The 20687-nt window shown below is 41.3% G+C and overlaps 1 protein-coding gene, 1 non-coding gene and 1 pseudogene across 2 annotated transcripts; all 3 read left to right on the top strand.

Annotated features, from left to right (window-relative positions):
* The first annotated feature begins 600 nt into the window (after window positions 1-600).
* Window positions 601-4595, top strand: LOC126695849 (uncharacterized). The gene is made up of 4 exons (XM_050392650.1): window positions 601-744; window positions 921-1163; window positions 3341-3873; window positions 4088-4595. Exons 1-4 carry the CDS (start codon window positions 601-603, stop codon window positions 4593-4595), a joined length of 1428 nt encoding a protein of 475 aa, XP_050248607.1.
* On the top strand, window positions 1934-2019 carry LOC126697964 (small nucleolar RNA snoR116). Its single transcript, XR_007646336.1, has one exon. It is a non-coding gene; the product is annotated as a small nucleolar RNA snoR116 (small nucleolar RNA).
* Window positions 4596-5328: 733 nt separating the features above from the next.
* Window positions 5329-8706, top strand: LOC126695847 (GDSL esterase/lipase At5g55050-like; annotated as a pseudogene).
* The last annotated feature ends 11981 nt before the right edge of the window (window positions 8707-20687 follow it).

The raw sequence follows: 20687 nt of genomic DNA, 5'->3' as shown, positions 1-20687 counted from the left end.
TTAATATTAGCATATTTTATTCTATCCAATGTGATTCTCTGCCTTTATTTTGTTGTGTTATACTATGAGATTTTTATTTATTTATTTTTTTTAATGATTGTCTTGTTAAACACTTGGATATATTATTCAATTTTTTCTAAAAATTGATTTGATTTGATGGGATAAATTTAGTTGTAATTTCAAGTATATTTTTATTAATGAAATAGGTTTCATTAAAAAAATTGTACTAGTTGTAGGGCAAATTAACAAAAAGTAGAGTTTTACGAGGTGGGGCGGGGCTTCGTAGGGCCCTAAAGGGCGGGGATGGGGTGAGAAAGTATTCCCCGTGATGCGGGGCGGGGCGGGGATGGGGCAAGACAAAATCATACGGGGCGGGGACGAAGACCCCATCCTTCGGCCCCGCCCCGTCCCATTGCCATCCCTAATTCTCCACTGAATGATGAAGTTGCCACTTCTAAGAAAAAACAAGCACGTGGTGTCAACTTCAGTGCTGAGGAAGATAAGCTGCTTGTAGCAACATGGCTCAATACCAATGTCGATCCTGTGTATGGTAATGAGCAAAATAAAACAACATTTTATGGTAAAGTTGCGAAATACTTTATGGACCACAAGACTGATTCTACACGTAGTGTTGCATCCCTAACAACCCGATGGGGAACAATTAATAGGGAAACAATTAAATTTGTTGGGTCCTTAGCTAAAATTGAAACAAAGAATGAAAGTGGAACCACGGCTCATGACAAGGTATAAATTTTGCAATGGTCTTTAATTTTTTTAGGTTTACAACACAAATGAATTGTTTGAAGAAACTAATTATGTTATATTTATTTAATTTTTTTTAGATTGAGAAAGCAAAGGAATTGTTTAAAGAAATTCACGGTTTCGTTTTTCAATTTGAACATTGTTGGCTAATCTTGAAGGATTATCCAAAGTGGGCATCTACTATGCCTAGGGGAGATTCAAGAAAAGAAATGCCTCAAACTCCAGATTTAATAGATCAAGGAGTGGGGGCTGATGGCATTATGGATTTCGAGAGGCCAATAGGTAGAAAAGCTGAAAAGGCTAATCGAAAGAGAAAAGATGATGGGAAAGATATTGCAACGGAATATTTGAAAAAGAAAATGAAAGTTCTTGAAGAAGGTTGTGTAGCCGAAAAAGAGAGAGTACGTATCAAAGCGGAAAAGGTTCGCTTGCAAGAGTTGAAAGAGAATGAAAGAATTATGATGCTAGACACAAGTGGCATGAACGAAGACCAAAAAGCTTTTTATGATGGACTCAAAAAGGAAATCCTTGCAAAACAAAGATCAAGTCATTCGTTGGGTTGATGATGTTGGTGATGTCTTGTTCCAACCTTATTTTGGTAGTAACTAATTCTAGGTCGTGATATGTATTTTGTGGCATTTTTTGGGTGTAGCTGACTTTAGGCCTTGATATGTATTATGTGATCTTAGCAAAAGGTCTTGACTCTTTTATTATGTGATTTTGTTGTAGATTCTAGTAGGCCACTGTCATGTAAGTAATCCTAACATTTTAGCTTATGTAAAATGTCATGTATTCTATGTTTGAATTTATATTACAAAAAAACCTGTACAACTCTCCAGCTTTTGCAGATTTTTCTTCCTGCTATTTGCCAAGTGGATATATGGTTGTTTAGCTTTGCATTATCTTGTATTTTGGTTTGTTTGTTGCTGGGAATTTTTCCTTACAGCGTATATGGGTAGTCAATCTTGGTTGTGTAGTTAGATACTGCTATTTGGTTGTTCTACCCCATTTGTGTAGGTTGGCATATCTTGGCAAAGAATTTATTTTTTTTTTCTGTAACAGGTGTGCCTAATTCCATTTTGTTATGGTTTGAGTATCTGCCATGGAATTTCTGCTATTTACTTATTATTATTAGTTTATGGTTTTTTGATTCTCAATTGGTAAGTTGTATAGGCAGTGAGGATGATGTCAATACCATCAAACTATGAAAGCTTTAAGGCTTGTAGATGTCATAAGAAAGGATTTCTCTCTGACCCCTTTTTCTTAAAATCTATTTACTTTGAATAGTGTTTTATGTTTTGCATTTAATTTCTTCCTTGTGCTATTCCTAGACTGCATGTGTTATGACATGTTTACTAAGACTTTTTCCTTGATGCATCTGAAGTGTCCTGTATTGAATGTTGGTTTGATCATTTATATTACTAATGTGAGAGAAAAAAAATTATGTAATAGCAGTGCTGTGGTGGTGGATTAACTTGCCATACATAAGAGATTTTCTCCTTGATGATTACTGTCAAAAGAAAATAGATTTTACACAAATTGGTGGTGGGTGTTGACAAATTACTTGGTATAGTTTTTTTATTACATGATCAACTAGTTCTATTCACATGTTAGGACACAATGTCACATGTATGCATTCTCTGAATCATCTGCTTACTTGTAAATGAAATGATTGGAATTAGTGGTTGGACAATAGAGTTTGTGTTTACATAAGCTTGAGCTCTTTGAATTGTCTCCATGTACTCATATTCATAGCCTATTGGCTTTAAGCTGGAATTGTTTCACAGTGTCTGTATGAATTCCTTTTTTTTTTTTCCTACTCTTTATTTATAAACATTCCTCTCCTCCAATACCAAAAATATGATCAACATTTGAATAAAACCTTTTTCTCCCCTATTTTTGTTGTCTTCTTTTTCGGTCCAAATTATTATAATTTTTCTCTAATTCACAAAAAGTAGGACTGCTTAATCTTTTTGTTTTTGTTTCTATCTCTCTCTCTCTCTCTCTCTCTCTCTCTCTCTCTCTCTCTCTCTCTCTCTCTCTCTATATATATATATATATATATAGAGAGAGAGAGAGAGAGAGAGAGAGAGAGAGAGAAAGAGAGAGCTTAATGAATATGTATATGAATGGCATGAATTGGGAGAAAAAAATTATCAAAATTAAAAGTTAAATGTCAATTCTTCTCCCAATATTTATAAAGAAGTAAAAGATAGTTCAAGTAGTGACACATGTGATGACTTATGATCGATGATGATGTGTAGATTCTTTTTTCTTTCTTTTCTAGTGGTAGAATCTTTCATTATATAAAACAACCAACAATACAAGGTAGCTAATTACCAAACCAAGAGCTCTAACCACATAATTTGTTTGTAGGAGATATTGATTATCTTATCCTTTAGAGATAGCCAACTGATTACTGTCCATGCAGTACACTTCCTGTCCATTGAAAATGTTATGTGCTTATCCTTCTTTTATAAGATATTGCAATCAAACCTTCTTTTAAAGTTATTGATTTCATTTCATATTATGATAATGGCATCTATATTGATAATTGCTTTCTAATGTTTTCTTATAGTTTATCTCCATGGGTCGTTCTTTTTTTCCTAAATTGCTTGATGATGACTCAGATGAAGATGAGATAATTATAAAACTTCTCACGGGTTCGACACCACAACGTAAGCATCGTCAGTATATCGAACGTAATCATTTGGCAGGTCATAGAAGGCTTTATGATGACTACTTTGCCGAAGAACCTGTATATCCTCCCAACTTATTTCGAAGGAGATTTCGAATGAGACGTTCTCTTTTTCTCCGAATCTTATCTAGGGTAGAAGCTCATGAACCTTACTTTACCCAAAAAAGAAATGCTGCCAAAAAGCTTGGTCTATCTCCCCTTCAAAAGATGGCCGCTGCACTTAGGATGCTTGCTTATGGAGTAGCGGCTAATTTTATGGATGAATATGTGAGAATAGCAGAAACCACTGCAATAACTAGTTTGAAAAAATTTGTTGCAACAGTGGTTGCTATTTTTTCAGAGGAATACTTGAGGTCACCAAACAATGAAGACATCGCTAGATTGTTAGCCCATGACCAAAACCGTGGATTTCCAGGCATGTTGGGAAGTATTGATTGCATGCATTGGAAATGGAAAAATTGTCCAACTGCATGGAAAGGGATGTATTGTAGTCATATTCGTGAGCCAAGTATTATTTTGGAAGTAGTGGCTTCATATGATCTTTGGATATGACACTCATTTTTTTGGGTTACCTGGGTCAAACAATGATATTAACATGTTGGAGCGGTCTCATGTATTTTCTGAGCTTGCACAAGGACGTGCTCCTACAGCTCATTACTCAATTAATGGTGATGATTACACAATGGGATACTATCTTGCCGATGACATATATCTACAATGGTCAACATTTGTGAAGACAATCCCAAGGCCACTAGGAGCAAAAAGAAAATTATTTGCAAAAGCTCAGGAGGCATATAGGAAGGATGTAGAGCGTGCATTTGGAGTGCTTCAAGCACGATTTGCTATTGTACGTGGACTTGCACGGTTTTTCTATCATGAAACACTACAAGACATTATGAAAGCATGCATAATTATTCATAACATGATTATTGAAGATGAGCGAGATGAAGCTGAAGCAGTGGACTTAGATTATGAACAAATTGATAAGATTTCATGTACACCAATGTCACGTGAGCCAACAAATGAATTTACGGAATTCATTCAAGTTCATCAATGCATTAGGGATCGAGAAGTTCATTCTCAACTCCAAATGAATCTCGTTGAACATTTATGGCAATTACAAGGAGAGTCATGAAAACTTTTGGTTTTGTTTATTTGTCTCCTTTTCTTTATGGAGTTGCCATTAAAACTTTTGATTTGGTTTATTTGTTTCATTTTGTTTTTATGAAGCTACCATTAAAACTCATTGGCTATGTTGTTTTGTTATGTTAAGTTTAGTATTAGCCAATTGTTTTGTTGTGTTAAATTTAAGTACTATTTGTCATCAAGGAAGTGGCAAGCTCAACTATGTTTAATTCAATGGGTTTTGTGTGAGTTAATGTTATTGGATATGAGTTATTTGTGTAAGTTTTTTGTGTGAGTTAATGTTATTAGATATGAGTTATTTGAGTTATTGGATATGATAGGTTCTAAGTATTTGAGTTAAAATGTTATTGGATATGAGTTATTTGAGTTATTGGATATGACAAGTTCTAAGTATTTGAGTTAAATTAAGAGTATTTTCAGTTTTCAAAATTTTGCCATGCATGTAATACTGTGGCTGATGCTCACAATAGGCCAAACTTTGTACAGGGCAGCAGGTGTGGCTGGATTACATCCCAGCTGACATTGCGCCTCTAGTTTCATTTGATGTCCATTGAGGTTCTTTCAATAAAGCCCAGGCTGGCTAGTTTCTAAAATATATATATATAAAAAAAGAAAAAAAAGAATTAAGAGTATTGTTTGAAGCCCAGGCAGGCTGGCCAGTTTCTAAAAAAAAAAAAATTAAGAGTATTGTTTGAAATGTTACCGTTGAGATTTGAAAGAAAATGGAAAATGTTACCGTTAGAACAAATAATAAAGAAAGGAAAAATAAGAATTAAAAAGAATTAAAAAATAATATTTAAATGAAGTGGTAAAAATATAGAACATTTGATAAATGAGATATTGTAAAATGATGTGGTAAAATAATAAAGTAGGCTTTTGATGTGGTAAAATGGCATAATATTTACAACAGCTGCTACGGATGCTCTAAGGGGTGGGGATGGGATAAGAAAAATTTTCCCGTTATGCAGAGCGGGACAAAGATAGGGCAAGACAAAACCATGTGGGGCAGAAACAAAGACCCCATCCTTCGCCCTGCCCCACCCTATTGCCATCCTACTGGAGAGTGTCAAATACTATTTCTTGTACAACATTTAGCATTAATATAAATTGAAAAATATGTTTAGCTGACAAATTGTTTTCTTATTATAAGCCAATTAGCTATTTTTATTATAAGCCAATTAGTTACTAACTTGCTATGATTTCTCAAAGAATGTTTAGCTGAGAAATTGTTTTCTTTCATATTCACTCGTGTAGTTCCAGTCAATACATTTGACCCAACAAATAGACTACTTCTCAATCGTGCATGAAGACCTGTACAAACAGCTAGGATCCTCTGGTGCAGAAAATCATTTATCAAAATCAATTTTTGTCATTGTGATTGGAAGCAACGACATCATTGGCTACTTCAGGTCATCAGATCTCCAAAACATGACCACCCCACACCAATCCGTGGATTCAATGGTCCTATATATCACTGAAATAAAAATTAAAGGTTACAAAGTTCTTATAACTTGCCTTGAACATATATGAGATAAACATTAGAGGGCCACTTTGACTCCAAGACAACATCATGTAATTCTAGATTGTGAAAATAACATAAATTTACTGGATATTACATTATATAAAATTTGTTCAGAGGTAAATATTGAAGCTATTTGTGTGCCTCATCAAACTGTGCTAAGCTATGGTAAGGATTTGCTCAATTACTCATATAGAAAATGAACCTTAAAACTAGACCTTAAGCTCAGTTCAATCATTGATAAACCAGCTGAGACTTCCTTTTTAATGAGCCAAATGTTTGTAAATAGTATATGATGGGATTGACGAAATCAACTACAGACGAACATAACATTATAGACGAAATCACCCCCATGGACGAACTGAAAGAAGTGCCTCCGTCACTGACGAAGGAATCAGGCTCATTCAATGCCACCAATAACACCTTAAACGGTTACAACAACAGCTATGCAGACCGTTGAAAGCACATTAAGACCCCCATATTAAGCAGGAGGCGTTATCAAGAAGGGCATTAACATCCCATTATTAACCACAACGGTCAGAATCCAAGGGAACCTATATATAAGGCTCTCACATCACCAACAAGAGGTACTGGAATATTTTTTCTTCAGATATATTTCTTGCTCTGTGATATTGCATTATTCTTCTTATTGACTTTGGCATCGGAGACTTTATGGCAGGCACCACACTGATGACCACTTTGAGGACACTATCAGCCGGGCATGAAGTTCTGTTCCATCTGCTGTCTCTAACTGACAAATTTGTACTTCACCAGTATATAATGTAATTCAACTTAAGTCTTTGCTGACCATTTCTTTATAAAAACTATTTTGCAGCGCTTATACAGTTTTCATGCACATAAATTTGTGATTCTTGGAACTGGGGTACTTGGATGCTGCCCAGCAAGGAGGAGGGAGAAAAAAAAATGAAGAATGCCGCGAAGAAATGAATTACTGGTCTGTTAAGTACAATGAAGGCCTTATGTCAATGTTGCAGGAATTGAAGTCGGAACTTAAAGAGATATACTACTCCTTCTCTGACTCTTATAAAGTCTTTCTTGACCTCATTCAGAGACCAGCTGCTTATGGTACAACTGATTATTTTCTTTTTATAAATTAGAGAGCACAAAATATAAATTATAAAGACAATTACAATAATAATCAAGCCTTACTCCTATAATTTTGGAGTCAACTATAGATCCTTAACATAATAATCAGAGTTTCATAATCTACAAATTCATAATTTATACTACTTCCTTACTTAACATGCCTATTTATATTACTTCTACTAATATTATTTTAGATATTTCTCTTTCTCTTATTGTTCTCTCAACTTGGATCAACTCATTAAAAGCCAACTCATTTTGCCAAATTAGTCCCTTCTATAGCTTGAAATGTTGGGTCCCAAATAATATTATCAACAATATTAGCAATCCAAAATAATAATCACACATAAGAATACAAAATTTACATGGAAAACCCTCTCTCTTTGAAAGGAAAAAAACCACAAGACAAACTCCAAATAATTTCATTATTATTAAATCAATTACAATAATTATTGCGTATGTCTCATGATTAAAGAAAAATTTCTCTTGTTTTTTTTTGCTCTCTCTCACACACACACACACTAATTATCTCTTTCAAAGGCGGCAACACTTTGCTCTCTCCTTTTTATTTTCTTCTCCACGCATAGCTCTCTCTTGGCTGTCTTCTTACTCTCTAAGCAGCTCCCTCTTGGCTGCTCTTTCTCTTGTCTCTTTTGCGGCAATCCTTGTTGTCGCTCTCCTCCTTCTTGCGTTACTCCCAAGTGAAAATCTTTTTTTTTTCTCTCCCTCTCTTAGTTTCACGCTTTATTTTCCCTCTCCCCATAGGGAGGACCCTTGGGCCAATAAAGCCATTAAATTCTTTGTAGTATTGTCTATTTATAAGACTCTTTTGTTATTCCTTCTTAGACTAGGAATGCATTACCTCTTTAACAAGGAGTCTATTTCCTCTTAGACTAGGAATACATTACCTCTTTAATAAGAAATAAACTTCCTTTCACACCAAGGAATAGTATTTCCTTCTATAACAAGGAAACCCATATTAATTTTTCCTTCTTCAACTAAGAAACCTAATTGACTTTCCAAGTTACAAATAGAATTTGAGGCAATTTTCCAACATGAAAATGGATGTAAAACTCACTTAAAGAAAGTCCAAAATTGACACTTTGTTAAGTAGGCACTAGGTTTTCCGAAATTCTATGTCCTTTTCATAATTTCTGCTTTATTTTTCTACCTTTAGTTTATTTTCCTTTCAATTTTTCATTATATAGAAAAAAGGAAAGAAAGAATGATTGAAGACCCTTCATATTTGGTTGCAGGATTTGTAGAAATTAAGGCTGTTTGTTGCGGGCTGGGGACCCTTAATGCTGAAATTTTTTGCCTGCTAATTGCAGCCTATTGCTCCAACAGAAGCGACCACGTATTCTTTGATCTAGTCCATCCTACAGAGGCAGCTAATCGCATCTCTATGGATCATGTATTTGATGGTTCTTTGCAGTACACATTTCCAGTGAATATGAAGCAGCTAGTAGCTATTTAAGCTCACCAATTAAGACAGTCCCTATATTTGTAAGATGTTACCTTCTAATTATTGTGCCCTTTTTAGAGGGTTTCAACATTAAAAAGCAATACAAAAAATCTTCTTATGGTTAGGATTAGTGGCGATTCGCTTTGAAGGAAGTGACTTAAATGGTTATTCTTTTACAAGATTTATTTTTAAAATCAAATAAACCAATACAAATAAGCTCTTCCAAACTAACACAAGAAAGTGTTTTTTTGCATGGTTTCCTCCGGTTATAGTTACAAAAGAAAATTTAAACAAATTGATAATATACCCTTGTTGTGCAGTTCACATGTTTAAGATTTTTATGTTCGTGTTATACGCAAATGAACTTAATGGAGGAAGTCGGTTCTAGTTAGCTCAATTAGTAAACTTTTTTGTCGTCGAATAAGAAATACGGTATTCAATGCTTATATTAAAAATCGATTAGTGTCTTGACCTGATAATAAAGAACAATTATCATAGAGCGAATACCACCATAGAGTAAAATTCTACTGTATCTAAAAAAATTAATGGAAGAAAATAACCATTCAAATCAGTATTGGGTACTCATGATAGAACGCATTACAGGGCTGTCTTCTAATTCTTTATTGATTATTTTCCAATAAAGAATAATTCTAGTGGAACATTATTTGTTCGCAAGAAACTTCCCTAACCACTTTCACATAGATGCTTTTTTTCCTTATATTATAAGTCTACTAGTAGTAGAAGGAGCTAATTACAATAACTAATAGATTAATAGTCAGTTTGTTAATTTTCAGCCAGTTCTACTTTAGTTTTCCTCCCTCTCCCTCTCCCTCTCCCTTTATTCAAAGTGACCATAAGAGACTAATTAAAAAGAGTCCAACCTTTGAAATAGGAAGCGGTATCTTGTGAGTCTACCTCATGAAGCGGGCCACTCACAAATTGAGGTTAACCTAGTTTAATGGTTTAACAAACATCCTATGATTTTATAAGGAGATAGTTGGTATGGTTTGTTGTTAAATTTGCATATCATATCCCATAAAAGATGTTTTATAAATCGTGATTCGTGACACATATCATTCTCTAACCATTAATATTAATGTCATATTTAGTATATATTTTATAATAATAAATGAACAATTAGAGAATAAGTACATATGGTACATAAAAGGAAAAAATAAAGGCTAAAATGCAAAGTGCACCCTCTAAGTTTGACTAAAATTGATTTTAGCCTTTTAACTTTTTTTTTTTTTTTTTTTTTTTTTTTCAATTGAGTCTTCTAAGTTTTAAAGTTATTCAATTCAAACCTTTTGTCTAATTTCATTAAAAAAAAAAAAAAAGGTTGAATTGTAAAGTATAGGGTAGTAGGAATATAAAAAGGTAAAAAAGAAGGAAGAAGTGAAATTGTAAGGTGAGAATTTAATAAGAAGAAAAATAGTTAAAATTGAGAGAGAAAATGTTAGAAATGTGTAGATGATGTGACCACTGATATGGGTTAACAAATAATAATAAATAGATATATTTATATATAGACATGGTTAAACAGCTTTTAGATATAAATAAATAAATATATATATATATATATTGATGATGCCGGAAATAATACCACCAGTGAGTCACACGTTCCTCGTACGATCGCAAATGGCACCTGCACAACGAAAAGGAATAACCTAGCGGGGAGTACCGGTGTGGTACCGGCCAAACACCCTCCGAAGGTCAAGTTAGAATTATTCTCACTGCTCTAGAGTGCTAGAGAAGGTAAATTATGCGTACCTTGGTTTGTGAGGGTGCTTGGGTTCTTATAGTAGCGAGGGCTGCCCCTCTTTTCCTTGGAGTAGAAGTCTTTTCCTTATAGGAGTCTTCTTGGGCGTATTTTACGGGATTCTTTCCATATAGGAGTCCTTAGGTTTCATGAAACGTGGGGAGCAAGTTATTTACTTATACACGTAAACGTGCAGAACAAACATTCCATAGACTGACGCCGTCAGTTTATGTTATCTCGTCAGTCTATGTTTATCCCGTCAACTTCAGGATGTTCAGCTTTATGTGGAGTTCTTTTACTTCAGGTCCCCGTCAGCCTTGAAGGAATGCTGACGGCAAAACCATCTCGTCACCCTTGTCAAGTCTGTACCGTCACCTTTGTCAAGTCTGTACCGTCACCTTTGTCTGCCTAATTTTATCCTCATCACTTGCCCCCTACTTCATACCTCCGTCAGACTCTATACTGACGGGTTATGGAGTTTGTTTCAAAAGAGGCAGGGATATCGTTCGCGTGGATCGGTGCATTTAATGCCTTGGACAGGTGGCTCGTTCCTATTGGCTTCGCTTCTGACGAGACGTCGCTTCGTCTTCCGCGCCATTTTTTCCATATATAAACAGCACTTTCCAGTCATTTTTCACTATTTCAACCTTGCTGATCTTGTGGAGAGAAAGACCGTCGCCCACCTTTCGTCAACTTCACTTCTGTCGGCTTATCCGTTGCTGTCTTTAGAGTCATCCAAAAGGCCTCCATTCCAGTAAGTTTTCATCTTCTCTCTCCTTCCTTCTTTTTCTTTTTTATTTTTGCCTCATTAGTGAGGCCGTCAGCCTAGGTACTTAGTTTGAACCCATCACTTGTAGGTAGTCAGATGTCGAGTGACGCGTCTTGTGATGAGTCGTCACTCCGCGAAGGAGCGGGCTACGACGAAACCTTTGGTTCTGGAAACGAGTCAGACTTCTCCCTCCCGTCAGAGAGAGAGTCATCAGCCCAATCTCCTGACGGCGATGAGAGTTTTGCTGAGGGAGATGAGGATGAGGGAAGAGGGGATGAAAACGATGGGGATGGAATGGATGTTGACGGAGAGGATAGTGACGGGGATGAGAGATCCAGTGAAGGAACCTCGGAGGGTCCCGGAGATAACCGTCCCTTCATTCTTCCTGAGGATTGGGCCGTCAACAAATTTTTGCCTGGGATGAATGGTAAAGTTTTTAGGGAGTTACGAGTTCGTTATCAAATCCCAGACCACATCCCCATCCGTCTCCCTAGAAAGGGTGAGAGGTGTTACTCCGGGAGGACAGCTGACGTCGGCATGTATGATGCCATGTTTGCTGCGGGCCTGAGGTTACCGTTGACGGCTCTACACCGTCAACTTGCTGACTTCCTTGGAATATCCGTCACCCAGGTTGCCCCAAACGCCTGGAGGACTTTTATAGGAGCTGAAATCCTATGGGGCAGTCTTAGTGGAGGACACCGTCAGTTTACACTAGGAGAATTCTTTTATTGTTATAGGCCTCACCACATCGCCTTGTCTAAGGGGACATATCATTTTAATGCCCGAGAGAAAGGGCTACGGCTAGTGTCAGATATGCCAGACTCAAATAGGAATTGGAAGAGTAGGTATTTTTTTATTGAAGGGACGGATTGGGTTTGCCGTCAGGAGGAGTGGGCGACGATGCCCCGCGGTTATTTTGACAACACCTGGGCCTTTGTCAGGGATTCAGGTTAATCCCGTCAACTATGAGGCTCGTGTGTTTTTTGAGGCGACGGTACTAACACTTCTTATTTCTTTCAGCTTATACCCGTCCGCACATAACTAACGAGCAGGAGGAGTTCATCCAACGGATTCTAGAAATCCCTTTGGAAGACCGTAAGTGCAGGGATTTGATCACCCTTGACACCCTTCACTTATACTGTGGGGGTCCAGATCCGTCAGCGGAAGCTCGTAGGTTGGAAGAGTTTGCGCGCCGACGTGAGTAGACTTTTATTTTCCCGTCAGTTTAATTTTTCCGTCCCTTTCCCCAACAGTCTTTCTTGTGTTGTAGAGATGGAATCTGCGAAGCAAAGGATACGGGCCGCCGCAGCTCGTCAGAAGGAAGAGAGGAAGGCTAAGGAGGCAGGGGGGGAAGCCTCGTCAACCCTCAAGGCCGTCACCAAAGTGGCGAAGAGGAAACCTGACGGGAGTGATGATCGTCCTTCAAAAAAGACTGCCGTCACTCCTGCAGACGAACCATTGAAGGAAAAGTCCCCTCCGAAGTCTAGCCATGGCGCGGGAAAGGGGGTGATGACTTCCACTGGTCCCGTCAACGAGGGTCCGTGCCGTCTCCTAACCCATAAGGAATATGCCGTCAGGGAGGTTGAATCTCTGATAAAACCGACGGACGTGGAGCCCTGTGACCAGGTGGGGACGGAGGATTTAGGGGCGTCGGCCCTCTTCGATCTCTCCAGGGTAGGTTTCTCACATTTTTGGGTTAATCATGCCTTATCTTGTTTTGGTATACTTTTTAACTGACGGATATGTTCTTTTAGGCCTTGGTTCGTGTCAAGGCCCTTCGTGATCGTTGTGTGGCGAAGGAGGGGGTCGTCAGCCGAGTTCGTAGCCACAACACAAACCTGTTGAATCAGTAGGCTCAATACAAGGAAGCCGTCCGTATCCTTAACCAGGAGCTACAGGAGGTTAAGGAAAAATTGACGGCGGTCAGTGGCCAGAACGACAAGCTCCAAGGAGAGGTGACAGCTCTGGGGGAAAAGTTACAGACGGTGGAGACTGACGCGATTAGAGACTTCAAAGCGTCGCAGTCTTTCATCGACTCATGTGGTCAGTATTACGGCACTGGGTTCGATGATTGCCTTCGACAAGTCGCATCGGCCTTCCCGGAGCTGGACTTGTCTGGGATTACAATGGATGATGGAGACGACGGCTCTCCTCAGCCCGACCCTACTCCGGAGCATGACGGCAGTGTAGTCCTGGCACAGCCTGTTGCTAATCCTACAGCTTCTGATTCTCCAACCGTGATCGTGGATGTTGAAGACCATCAGGCTGACGGCGACCCTGCTGACGTTCCTGCTGCTTAATTGTAACTATGTACAAAACAGTTGCTTTTTAAATTTTTTGGAAGACAGTTGTAATTTTTAAACAGTTGTAGTTTTAAACCATGTTTAAGTGCCCTTGTCGTTTATGTACAGTTGCACATGTATTTCATTTCCGTAGCTTTTATCTCTCTTTATTTTAGACAAAATTTTGGTAAAAATTCCCGTCTGCTTGGTATATGTCAGTTCTTTGAACTGTTGAAAACCCCGTCAGCTTTATGACCGTCGGTTTATAGCTCTTGGTTGGTCGCACCTTTTTAAAGTTGTCAATCTCTTCTGACCATTAGTTTTTTTTTTTTTTTTTTTTTTTTTTTTTAGTTTTAGCCTTTTCGGACCGTCATTTTCTCGGCCTTGGCCTTGATGTCTTAACACCTTTTTGGTCCGTCAGTTTTTAGGCGTTGATGTCTTTGACATCTTTGTTGGTCCGTCAGTTTTGAGGACCCTGTCCACATGATGGTTGCTCTATCTTATTGGACCATCAGCTTTTTAGCTTTTAGCCTTTTCGAACCGTCAGTTTCTCGGCCTTGGCCTTGATGTCTTTTGACATCTTTTTGGTCCGTCAGTTTTTAGGCGTTGATGTCTTTGACATCTTTGTTGGTCCGTCAGTTTCGAGGACCCTGTCCATATGATGGTTGCTCCATCTTATTGGACCGTCAGCTTTTTAGCTTTTAGCCTTTTCGGACCGTCAGTTTCTCGGCCTTGGCCTTGATGTCTTTTGACATCTTTTTGGTCCGTCAGTTTTTAGGCGTTGATGTCTTTGACATCTTTGTTGGTCCGTCAGTTTTGAGGACCCTGTCCATATGATGGTTGCTCCATCTTATTGGACCGTCAGCTTTTTAGCTTTTAGCCTTTTCGGACCGTCAGCTTCTCGGCCTTGGCCTTGATGTCTTTTGACACCTTTTTGGTCCGTCAGTTTTTAGGACCTTGTGTTATGGACTTAGTCGTCTTAGGATGTGAAATTAGTGGACCGTAGAAAGAATAAATACTCCAGCAATTTCTGAATAAACTCCTCTTATTGTCATGCATTTAAATAAAAGCAATTAAAACCGAATCCTGCCCTTCGGGCTAAAAAGTATATGTTGCAAAAAAAGAAAAAAGTAAAGTAAATGATAAATCCGAGGAGTAAAACTAAAGTTTGTTGGAATAATAAAAAAAATAGGTCGGTCTTCATGCTGTTGCTCCTATTGGTAATACTTCCGTAGGTGTTCGGCGTTCCATGAGTGTGGTAGCTTCTGTCCTTCCAATGTCTCTAGGTGGTAAGTACCTTTTCTCTACCACGATGTAACTCGGTAAGGTCCTTCCCAATTGGGGCCGAGTTTCCCTTGAGTAGGGTCCCTAGCAGCACCCATGACCTTTCTAAGAACAAGGTCTCCAACTTGGAAGTCTCTATGTCGAACTCGAGAGTTGTAGTGTTTGGCCATGCGGTCCTGGTACCTAGCGAGCCTTTGTTCTGCTGCTGCTCTGATCTCGTCCACTAGGTCGAGCTGTAGTCGCATAGCCTCGTCGTTTTTGTTCTCATCATGGTTGTGCACCCTGTAGCTTGTGAGTCCAACTTCGGCTGGGATAACTGCTTCGCCTCCGTACGTCAGCCGGAACGATGTCTCTCCCGTGGGTGTCCTTGCCGTCGTCCTGTACGCCCATAGTATACTTGGCAATTCTTCGGGCCATATACCCTTTGCCCCCTCGAGCCGAGTCTTGATAATCTTGAGCAAGGATCGGTTCGTGACTTCGACCTGTCCGTTAGCTTGAGGGTGGGCGGGGGAGGAGTAGTGGTTCTTTATTCCTAACTATGAGCAAAAATCCCGAAAGGGGTCGTTGTCGAATTGTCTCCCGTAGTCCGAGACAAAGACTCTAGAAATGCCAAACCTGCATATGATACATCTCCAGACAAAGCTCCACACGTTCTTTTCTGTAATCGTTGCCAAAGCTTCAGCTTCCACCCATTTTGTGAAATAGTTGATGCCTACTATCAGGAATTTTAGCTGTCGTATGGCTGTAGGGAATGGTCCCATAATATCTAATCTCCACAATGCGAACGGCCATGGGGCTGTCATCGGGGTCAGCTCTTCAGTTGGTTGTCTAATAATATTGCTGAACCTTTGGCATTTGTCGCAGGCCCTGACATAGGCTTCGGCGTCCTTCTGCATGGTGGGCCAATAATATCCTGCTCGCACAAGCTTGTGTACCAACGATCTAGACCCTGAGTGGTTTCCGCAGATTCCTTCATGTACTTCTCTCATGACGTAGTCTGCCTCTTCCGTACCCAAGCATCTCAGATATGGTCGGGAGAAACCTCTTTTATACAGGACATCTTTTATCAGGACGAACCTCGCCGCCTGGACTTTTAGTTTCCTTGCGGCTTCCTTCTCGTCTGGTAAGACCCCGTTTTTTAGGTACGAAACTAACGGCGCTGTCCAGCTACTGTCGGAGCATATTTCCTGCATGTTGCTGAGATCTATTAGCAGGGAAAGCTGTACGAAAGAGAGTACATTACCAGGGATGACCATTTGTTCAGCTAAAGCGGCCTTCGCGAGACGGTCGGCTCTCTCGTTCTCTTCTCTGGGAATCTGGACGACTTTGGCTTCTAGGTCTCCCACCCTCGTCCTTACTTCATCAAGGTACCTTTTCATCTTTTCGCCCTTGCAATCGTAGTCTCCGTTTATTTGGTTAGTGATGACTTGTGAATCGCAGTAGATGACTACCCTCGCGGCTCCTGCTGCTTTAGCAAGGTCAAGCCCCGCTATCAGAACCTCATACTCCGATTCATTGTTGGTGGCAGGGAAGTCGAGACGGACCATACATTCAATGGTGTCTCCTTCGGGCGATAGTAGCACAATGCCGACCCCTGCGGCTTGCCTGTTGGACGATCCGTCCGTATATATGCTCCATTGAGGGGACTCTGCTGCCCCCTTGTCTTCGTCATGAGTGAACTCAGCTATAAAGTCGGCGACAATCTGTCCCTTGATGGCGGTCCGCGGGCGATACTAAATGTCAAATTCGCTCAGCTCTATAGCCCATAGCGCCAATCGTCCCGCGGCCTCAGGGCTGCTCATTGCCCGTCGTAAGGGCTTGTCAGTCAGGACGTTTACAGTATGAGCTTGGAAGTATGGTTTGAGTTTACGGGCTGCCGTAACTAATGCGAAGGCAAGTTTCTCCATGGGCGGGTATCTTTCTTCGGCACCGTGAAGCGCTCGACTTGCGTAGTACACGGGTTTTTGCACTTTCTCTTCTTCTCTGACCAAGGCCGCGCTAACGGCTGCGGGGGAGACGGCTAGATAGAGGAAAAGTTCTTCTCCTGGCTGCAACGGGCTTAGCAATGGTGGGGAGGAGAGGTAAGCCTTCAATTCTTCGAAGGCTTGCTGGCATTCGTCAGTCCACTCGAAGGATTTCTTTAATGTTCGGAAGAAGGGCAAGCATTTGTCCGTCGCCCTTGACACGAACCTATTCAGCACCGCTATCTTTCCATTGAGGCTTTGCACCTCCTTCACATTTCTCGGTGGTGCCATATCCATAATGGCCCGGATCTTGTCCTGGTTTGCCTCGATTCCCCTTTGAGATACCATGAATCCCAAGAATTTTCCTGCCGTCACTCCAAAGGCACATTTCCCCGGATTGAGCTTCATGTTGTAGGAGCGAAGTGTGTCGAATGTTTCTTTGAGATCGCCTAGATGATCTTCCTCCCTTCGGCTTTTGACTAGCATGTCGTCTACGTAGACCTGGACATTCCTCCCAATCTGTTGCGCGAATATTTTGTTCATGAGCCTTTGGTACGTTGCGCCCGCGTTATTCAGGCCGAAGGGCATGACCTTGTAACAGAAGAGGCCTTGGCTGGTCACGAACGACGTTTTCTCCTGGTCGGCTTCGTGCATTCAGATTTGGTTGTACCCCGAGAAAGCGTCCATGAAGATCAGCAACTGGTGTCGGGCTGTAGAGTCTACTAGGACATCAACCCTCGGGAGGGAGTAGCTATCCTTAGGGCAGGCCTTGTTAAGGTCGGTGAAGTCCACACACATCCGCCATTTCCCGCTCGCTTTTTTGACCATTACTACATTTGCTAACCAGTCGGGATAGTATACTTCCCTAATGAAGCTCGCTTCCTGTAGCTTTCTGACTTCCTCTGCTATGGCTCGGTCTCGCTCGGGGGCAAACACCCTCTTCTTTTGTCTGATAGGTGGAAAGGCGGGCGACACATTCAACCTGTGCACCATGACTGAAGGATCTATTCCCGGTATATCTTCATGACCCCATGCGAATACGTCTTGATTGCGTCTGAGGAAGGTTATGAGCTCCTGACGGACCGTGGGGTTAGCGAGCGTTCCAATTTTGGTCGTCCGGCTAGGATCGGAACTATCAAGGGGTATCTCTTCTAACTTCTCAACCGGCTCCGTTACCGTCCGGTGCTCTTCTATGCTTAAAGCCTGAACTTGATCCTCCATTTCCATTATGGCTATGTAGCATTCGCGTGCGGCCATCTGACTCCCGCGCAGCTCCCCTACTCCGTAGTCAGTTGGGAACTTTATCATCAGGTGGTAAGTGGAGGTTACCGCCTTCCATGAGTTGAGCGTGGGTCTCCCGAGGATAGCGTTGTAGGCTGACGAGCAATCAACTACCAAGAATGTCACGTCCCTGGCTATCTGTTGAGGGTAATCACCTACAATTACGGATAATGTGACCGCGCCCAGTGGGAATACTCGGCTCCCGCCGAAGCCAACAAGCGGGGCATTTGTTGGGATCAATCGCTCCTTGTCGATCCTCATCTGCTGGAATGCTGTGTAGTACAAGATATCTGCTGAACTGCCATTGTCGATCAGCACCCGGTGCATATTGTAATCTCCTACACGCAAGCTGACGACGAGTGCGTCGTCATGTGGATGGTGAAGGCGTCGCGCGTCTTCTTCCGAGAATCCGATTATGGGACCCTCTCTCCGTGCTATCTTTGGTACGACTCCCGTCAGCTGAACATTTTGTACCATCCGAAGATAGGTCTTGCGGGCCTTCTTGGATGACCCGGCGGCAGCCGTTCCTCCCACGATCATCCTTATATCTCCGATCGGGGGCCTCGGACGCTCATTTTCCCGTCGAGGACGTTGGTCTTGTTCGGGGGGATCCGTTTTCTCCTTGCTAACGAATCTCTGCAGCTTTCCTTGTCTGATGAGGGCTTCAATCTGCTGCTTGAGGTCATAGCAATCAACTGTGTCGTGGTCGTGGTCGCGGTGGAATCGGCAATACTTATCCCGGGAACGTTTGTTGGGGTCGCTTTTCAGTTTTCCCGGGAACGTCAGAGCCTCTTCGTCCTTAATTTGCATAAGGACTTGATTTATCGGGGCCGTTAGCGGAGTGAAGCTCGTGAACCTTCCCCCTAGGGGCTTAGGGCGCCTTTCGTCCCTTCGGTCTCCTGTTCTTGCCTTCTTTCGGCCTTGGTCCTGCCGATTGTCTTCCTGCCTTTCTCTTTTCCTGGGCCTCTCTTCCCGAGCTAACAGCGCATCTTCAGCGTTCATATACTTTGTGGCGCGATAAAGTACTTCTGACATGGTTTTTGGGTCGTTTTTGTATAGGGAAAACAAAAACTTACCCTTCTTCAAGCCATTCGTGAATGCCGCAACAAGTAATTTATCATCGGCTTCGTCGATCGAGAGTGCCTCTTTGTTGAAGCGGGAGATGTAGGCTCTTAAAGTTTCATCTTCTCGCTGCTTCATACTCATCAAGCAAGCCGTAGACTTCTTGTATCGATGGCCTCCAATGAAGTGTGCGGTAAACTGAGCGCTGAGCTCTTTGAAGGTGCTGATGAAGTTTGGCGTCAGTCTGCTGAACCAAATTCTTGCTGCGCCCTTCAGCATTGTAAGGAAGGCCCTACACATGATGGCGTCCGCAACTCCTTGAAGGTGCATTAGGGTCTTCAAGGTCTCCAGGTGGTCCAGTGGGTCCTTGACCCCGTCATAACTGTCTATCTGTGGCATGCGGAACTTACTTGGTAAAGGGTAGGTGTTGACGGTGGCGGTGAACGGCGAGTCAGTTCGGTTGACAAGGTCGTCAAGGTCGCTTGATACTCGTCCCTTGAGAGCATTCATCATAACCTCCATTTGTTCCTTCATGGCTTGCATCTCTGCGATAACAAGCAGCGGAGTGGTTTTTGCAAGGGAGGGAATGCTTGTGTTTTTTCGTTCTGGTTTGCTCGGGGCGTTGCTGGCCTGGGGTCCTTCCTGGTTTCTTCTGTCGGTGCTGGTTCCTTCTTGATCTGCTCCATGGTTGTTGGGAGCTGCATTTTTTTGTCTCAGTTGCTCTTCTAGGTCGTGGTTTTGTTTGGTGAGGTGCTCCACGGCGGCGGCGAGTGTCCTCACCTGTCTTTCAAGCGCGGTCATAGGGGCTTCTTCTTCTTGAACGTCGTTGGTGGTCGCCATTGAGCAAGTGAATACCATGTAACTCTTCTGTCTGGGAAGCGAAAATGTGCTAAAACGTTTCCCACAGACGGCGCCAACTGATGATGCCAGAAATAATACCACCAGTGAGTCACACGTTCCTCGTACGATCGCAAATGGCACCTGCACAACGAAAAGGAATAACCTAGCGGGGAGTACCGGTGTGGTACCGGCCAAACACCCTCCGAAGGTCAAGTTAGAATTATTCTCACTGCTCTAGAGTGCTAGAGAGGGTAAATTATGCGTACCTTGGTTTGTGAGGGTGCTTGGGTTCTTATAGTAGCAAGGGCTGCCCCTCTTTTCCTTGGAATAGAAGTCTTTTCCTTATAGGAGTCTTCTTGGGCGTATTTTACGGGATTCTTTCCATATAGGAGTCCTTAGGTTTCATGAAACGTGGGGAGCAAGTTATTTACTTATACACGTAAACGTGCAGAACAAACATTCCATAGACTGACGCCGTCAGTTTATGTTATCTCGTCAGTCTATGTTTATCCCGTCAACTTCAGGATGTTCAGCTTTATGTGGAGTTCTTTTACTTCAGGTCCCCGTCAGCCTTGAAGGAATGCTGACGGCAAAACCATCTCGTCACCCTTGTCAAGTCTGTACTGTCACCTTTGTCTGCCTAATTTTATCCTCATCATATATATATATATATATATATATATATATATAATTTCATGAAGGATTGCTCTATTTGGGTCCCTACAGGCCAGGGACGGAACTGGGATCAAAAT

This window comes from Quercus robur, chromosome 8 (assembly GCF_932294415.1).
Source record: "Quercus robur chromosome 8, dhQueRobu3.1, whole genome shotgun sequence".
NCBI classification, from domain to species: domain Eukaryota; kingdom Viridiplantae; phylum Streptophyta; class Magnoliopsida; order Fagales; family Fagaceae; genus Quercus; species Quercus robur.
This window is presented reverse-complemented; position numbering and strand designations above follow the sequence as displayed.